Source organism: Sinocyclocheilus grahami, unplaced genomic scaffold, assembly GCF_001515645.1.
Source record: "Sinocyclocheilus grahami isolate Dianchi unplaced genomic scaffold, SAMN03320097.WGS_v1.1 scaffold1586.1, whole genome shotgun sequence".
NCBI lineage: Eukaryota > Metazoa > Chordata > Actinopteri > Cypriniformes > Cyprinidae > Sinocyclocheilus > Sinocyclocheilus grahami.
The window spans coordinates 24,914-31,548 of record NW_015506765.1 but is presented as its reverse complement, the minus strand read 5'-3'; the positions used below and the strand labels follow the sequence as shown (position 1 = coordinate 31,548).

General features: G+C 38.5%; 1 protein-coding gene across 1 annotated transcript; it reads right to left on the bottom strand.

The window, feature by feature from the left end:
- Window positions 1–874: 874 nt before the first annotated feature.
- On the bottom strand, window positions 875–2,788 carry lpar4 (lysophosphatidic acid receptor 4). Its single transcript, XM_016257687.1, has one exon. It carries the CDS (start codon window positions 2,678–2,680, stop codon window positions 1,619–1,621), a length of 1,062 nt encoding a protein of 353 aa, XP_016113173.1. The 5' UTR covers window positions 2,681–2,788; the 3' UTR covers window positions 875–1,618.
- Between the last annotated feature and the right edge of the window lie 3,847 nt (window positions 2,789–6,635).

Here is a 6,635-nt window from a genome sequence, read left to right as displayed (position 1 = left end):
CCTCGAGGCATCCTAGGTGTATATGACTTTCTTCTTTCAGACGAATCCAACTGGAGTTATATTAAAAATAGTTCTGGCTCTTCCAAGCTTTATAATGGCATGGGCGGGGGATTTTGTTCAACAGTCCAAAGTAGTCAAATAAAGTGCATCCATCCATAATAAAACATGCCTCACATGGCTCCGGGGGGTGGATAAAGGCCTCCTGTAGTGAACTGATGCATTTTTGTAAAAAAAAAATAAAAAATCCATATTTCAAACGATATTATAATACTACACAGAGCATACTTCAAAGAACTAATTTATTGTATTTACATGTTAATGTTTGTATATGTTAATATATCTTCTGGAATACCCACCATGTTCCTGTTATGCCATGCCCGATTAAAATATAATGCACAGTACAAAACAGAATCTTACTGCTATTATTAAAACAGTATGCTGTTGCTAAATGTACATTTTCAGAAATTTCTAGGTCACACTTTAGTTTGGGGACCAATTCTCACTATTAACTAACTATTAACTGCATCTTTTGCTTCAATAAACTCCTAATTTGTTACTTATTAATAGTTGTTAAGTTTAGGATTAAGGGATCTGAAATATGGTCATGCAGTAGTGGCTTGCTAATTGTGGGCTTCAACATGTTTAGGCACATTTATGTAAATCAGCTTTGAAATATCACAGATTGTGTAAAGCATTATACAAATAAAAATGACTGCACAACCATTACTGCAATGTCCTACTCTTTATTTACACAAAATTCCACAGAGTTCATGCAGAATACAACATTTTGCTCACATGCCTTAAACAATTATTATACAATTTCAACAACATTTTGCAAGGCAATTTATTCTCAGCATTGCCTCAAGGGGTGCTACAGTGGACATTAATGTAAACCGTCTTCTGCTACAGTCAGTAGCGTAGCAGCAGTTTAAAGAGAATCTTGCAGGCAAGATTCTCTTTAAACTGGGCAACAATAAAACAAGGACCTCACCAGATTTCAAAGTATCTCATCAGTTTTGCAACTAATCAATCTCATCTTCTGTAGCTTGAACCAACAACTCTGTTCTATTATAATATGCCATTATAAAGCTTGGAAGAGCTTGGAACTCTGTTCTAATTTTGCCTCTGTGCCTATAGTATTAAGTATGTATAATTAAGTAAGTGTATAATTAAGATTTATCATTTAAATGCTTACCGTTACTGTTTTCAGTAAAAAGAAAACCAAACTTTTTAGATTCGGAAAGTGAACTGTACACATGCATTCCAGATTCACACAAGTCATATTAACATTAATTTTTGAGAGAGAGAGAGAAATACTTTCAAAAGGTGCTTTGACTGGGTAAAAATACAATACAATAAAAAATACAAATGGTATGGTAATAATCATTGATAAAATGCGGTGATGATGAGTGACTCCTGTGTAAACACTAACTGCCTTTTGTAAACCTAAAAGTAGTCAACACAAACTAATGGACAGAAAAGAATCATAGAAGAGACAGATGTTCCATGCATGTGTGTCACTGAGTCCAAATTCCAGTCACTGTATTTAACGCTACATCCTGAGACTAGAATCTCATAGTTATCCTTCTGACTGTAGTCCTGGAACTATGTATTCCTTTCAGAACTGGGTCTCACTGGCTTGATCTTTTCCATTGCTGGTCAGTATGTGGAGCTCAGCTGTGTGTGTGTCAGGATTCTCCTTGCTAGATACAGGGCCTTCACCCTGCAGTATGTTTTCCTGCATGGCCTGACACTTCCCAGTAGTCAGTGATTTCTGAAAGGACTCCGAGGTAAAGTAGTAGACTACCGGGTCAAAGCAGCAGTTGAAGGTAGCAATGCAAAGTGTTATGGGATACAGGATTCGTGCAAGCCTCTCCACCCAGCAGCTCACAAGTGCTTTAATGCGCACCATGGCATAGATAAACAGAACAGAATTGTAAGGTACAAAGCAGACAATAAAAATGGCCAAATGCACTACAATCATGCGCAGAACACGCTCCTTGTTGGTGCCAGTCTGACACAGAGTAGCAGGTCTACGTAAAGTCCTTAGCACCATGGAAGAGCAGGCTAGATTGATCATCAATGGGATGAGGAAACCCACCACTTCAATGAAGATGGTGATCTTTGACAAATACGTCTTCCATGTTTTCTTGGAGAATCCCTCGAAGCAGGTGGTGCTAGTTTTGGACTGGTTGGTGGAAGAGAAGAATGTGACTGACATGCCCCCACCAAGTATCAACAGCCAGATGATACCGCACACAATACCAGCATTGCGACGGTTGCGGATGGAGAGTGAACGGAAGGGGTAAACGATAGCCAGGAAGCGATCCACACTGATGCATGTCAGGAACAGCATACTGCCGTAGATATTGGTGATGAAGGCTCCTCCAGAGATCTTACACAACGTATCACCGAATGGCCAGTGGCGATTCACGTTATAAAAGATCTTGAAAGGAAGAGTAAACACAAACACTAAGTCTGATAAAGCTAGATTGGTCATGAAAAGCGTGGTCTCGTTACGCATTTTAATGCGACAGCAGAAGACAAACAGTGATGCACAGTTGGTGACCAGTCCCAGAACAAATGCAACACTGTACACCACACCATACAGGTTGTACTTGAAGGAGTCATCAATGCCACAGTTCTCCATCCCAGTCTCGTTAAGAACAAGACTGGCCATGATGGCACTTGCGGTGGAAGCTGTACTTCTGTCTTCAGTTAATTCCCAACACTCGGCTCTTCGTGATCCGTCTTTCCCATCATCTCTGCACAGTTTCACAAAGCGTCATCAGATGATCACAATTTCTGCTTTGAAAGCACAACCAGCTACCTTTGTCTAGGTACAGCAATAGGCAAATCTGTAGGTTCCTGCATGGGGGACAACAGAAAGAAAATAAGTTAGATCTGTTCTTCACAAACCTGTCCTGGAGACCCCTCACTACTACACATTTAGACTTTCTCCCTAATCTAACTCACACAATTCAGCTCATCAGCTGTGAACTGAAGATGTGAGATGAGGGAGACAGAGGGTTTGCACTCATATATAGTAGTCAACATTTGAAGTGGATCAAAAAAAGTTCATTAAAGTTGTCCAAAGACAAACATATTTTGGTTTTAGGTTTTAGGACAACTTTGATGAAAGGTTTTGATCCACTTCAAATGTTGACTACTGTATACTTGTTCCATTCTCTGAATGCAGTGCCTTTTCTGACATTTAAAATGTGGACTGAAAATACAAGGAATGGGAAACCAAGAAGATGTGGCTCCACCTTTGTGTTGTCTTTAAACTAATGTTAGTATTCCTCTGATAAATTGCTACTGTAATGTTTGTTCTCATTAGCTTTTGACTTTTGGCATTCCAAAGGTTTTACAGTCATATTAGAGCACTAACTCTATTTCTAAACTGTTCTCCCAAGTTTTAGATTGTCTTGCTGTGAAGTAGGTCCTGTTCCTGGAGGGAAAATTTTCAGCCGAGTTAATCGCCAACCAGCTCCAATGCACTTGCTTGGAAGCTTCAGGCTGGTTTCATTAGGTAAATTCTCCTGGACAGTTGCCACGCAGGAACAGGTGAAAAGCACAGATATTCTAGTGCCTGCAATCCAGAGTCGCAGGGGGCATTAGAACATCTTCATCAAACCTTAAAATCTATGCATACTGTCTAGATACGTAAGGACTGAGATGTAGGCTTTCCATTGTTGATGTTTGTGGTTTGAGAGACAGTTTTGGAGTCTATGGGGTTGTCTGAGAAAGCTACATAACCCAGCATATTAGAATACATACACAGAGCTTGTGAAGTGGCATGTACAGAGTTAGGGTGTGCATAGACCAAAATGAAATATGGATTTGACCAGAAAAGGGATTTGGTGCTTATCTGTCTTCCAAAATGTTCAGGTCCATATGTTGTTAAACGAAATTGCAGTGACACAGATTACGCCTGACAGGAAACTTCTTTGGTTTCTGTGTTATTTAGCAATATTTAGCTAATTCAAGCAATGATGTGACGCAGGTGTTTTTATATGTCTCTCTGAAATGAACCGAGTGTCTTCAGAAAAGTTTCGATTGCATTTCAACTTTATCTGATGAAGCAGTGTTCATGAATGCAGCGCTGCATTGTTTAGAGCTGTTACTGTGGAAATCGCTATATTTCTGACATAACATCTCCTACTGACAGAGAATCAATTTGGATTTTCAATAAACCTGTCTGCTGTTTCCCCCATCCGCCCATATAACTTTTTAAAGTTTTAAATTAATATAATAATAATTTATAATTCTGACTCATCTCTTTCCTTAAAATATGGTTTAAAGGCTGAAATGTGAGCTTTATCATTTTTTGTGTGTTTTTGTGAAAACTTGTATCTCAACTGTAAATCATGTTTTTTACAGTCATTTTATAGTTTAATATGTTTCCATAGACATTGCCCTACCCTGCTGTGACGACTGTGTCGGAGGGAACAATGCGGATCAAAGGAACCGTCTTTAATAGAATCCAACACACAGGGTAATACACTCAGGAAATGGCTGTTCACACACATACATAACGTATAAGAACCAACAAACACGGCTTGCACAGACTGGGGCTTAAATACATGGGGTAACGAGGATAATGGACAAGACACACCTGAACTAAATGACAAACCCCCTCCCCACACACACACACACACACACACACACACACACACACACATAACAAATCCTGTTTAATCCCTGTCTATAACATAATTTTAACTTGATTCCTTATTCAAAACTTTGTATTGCCTACAATACAAGTTATTACTGCTTTGTATTTACACTTAGTACTTGATTCAGATACTTGATACTGTCCTGCATTTCAATACAACGTAGATGCATTTTCTCTGCGCTGTCTAGAGCTATGTACAGCTTTCCTAAACAGATGCAGGATAAGGGGTAGCTGTAGATGCAGGATAATTTGTTTTTTTCCCAGCATGCATAGGTTTCCAGTTCAATGCTTGCACAGAAAAAATGCCCTGTCTAGCTGCTGCCTCAGTATAGTTTGTGTTAAGCCATTCAGTATTTCTGTTGTTTGATAAGAAATAGGTCAAATGTAGTTGCAGCTTTAGAATCTGTACTACTACAGCAGCAGATGACTATTATTCTGCTGCATGTAACTGAGGAAGTACGGTTTGACCCGGAAAGGGGCGTTTCAAGATGGCCCATGTTCAAATAAAACATTTTGATTGAGAAAATGTTGATTGATTTTTATTTTGTTTTTCATTTTGTTTAAAAAAATGAAAAAAAGAGAGAAAATTAAACAAGATTTTTTTTTTTCATATATTTTTGTTTATTGAAATGTTTATTCACCTGTGTGGGTGGCCCTGAAATTCCCCTTTCGTTTTGTTTTTTTAAACACCATTTTTCATTATGAAAGTTAAACTGCAAACACTCCCAAAACAAAATAATGCTAAAATAATGCTACCTGGTTTCGACCATGCAATACCATTACTAAACAGTGCTGTAAGACATAGTGAGAAGCATTTGAAATTCTGTTACAAAACCCTAATGTGGTGATTAAACTAGCTTAAATCCAGGTCAAACCAGCTTGTCACTCTCAACAGCACGGATTAGGAAAATAGCAGACATGATTGTGCCCATGCATTAATAAATTAGATGGTATTGGTATGGTACTAGTACTCTGGAAGAAATCTGGACTATTTATATTTAATCTTATAAGATTATTAATGCATTTATTTGAGGAGAATAAAGGAATAATATGTTTTGTTACTACCTGTAATGGTTGATGCAGGAAAGAAAGAAGCTGGATCTAAGTGCGAGCAGTATTTAATAACAAAACAAAAGGCAATCCAAAAGTCAGGGTAAGCAAGGCAAACACAAACACTACAACCAAGCAAAGACAATAATAGCCAGATTCGGATGATAATTGTTTCTCGTGGGTATGTAAGAGATTTTTAACATTTGCAGGGGTCAGTCTGTGATTTCAATGATTTTCTCCCACTACCACGTAAAAATCCCTGATCGAATGACCTACTGTTTTTTGATACCAGTACCATATCAATACCATTATTGTTTGACAAACATCAAAGGTCATGTGGTAATTTAATTGCCATCCGAATCCATATCTCTAAGTTTACAAGAAGAAATCAATTCAAAATTCAATGTTAAAATCCACTGCCGAACTCTATTTGGTAACTGTTGCACAAGTGACAACAACATACTAAAGGAAGAAAGTGGCCTAACACAGACATGCACACACAGTTTAGTTTCTCAATGTGCTTTTGGCTATATTTTCATGGGATACTAATAATTTTTTTTATATATAAACCATATACTTAGAACTGGGATTGTTAACCCTGCACCTGGACATCTTCCTTCCTGCAGAACTGAGTTCCAACCTGTTGCAGCACACCTGCCTGTAATACTCAAGTAGCCCTGAAGCTTTGTGTTTGATAAACCTTCCCTTGCATTCCCTTACAAAGAATGAATGAAGAATGAACTCCAAGGTGGAGCTGAAGACCACCACAGCCGAACAGACAAAACTAACCCCAGCCAAACTGGCTGGTTTGAGAACATCTGGATGGGAGGCTGGCTAGAGAACCTTTGGATGGCCGGCAGATAGGCATCTGAAGTGCCGGCAAAAAGACATGTGTCTGGAGTGCCGG

What these genes read in the sequence shown, in the direction of transcription:
- lpar4 (XM_016257687.1), bottom strand. Translation starts at nt 2,680, where the DNA reads ATGGCCAGTCTTGTTCTTAACGAGACTGGGATGGAGAACTGTGGCATT.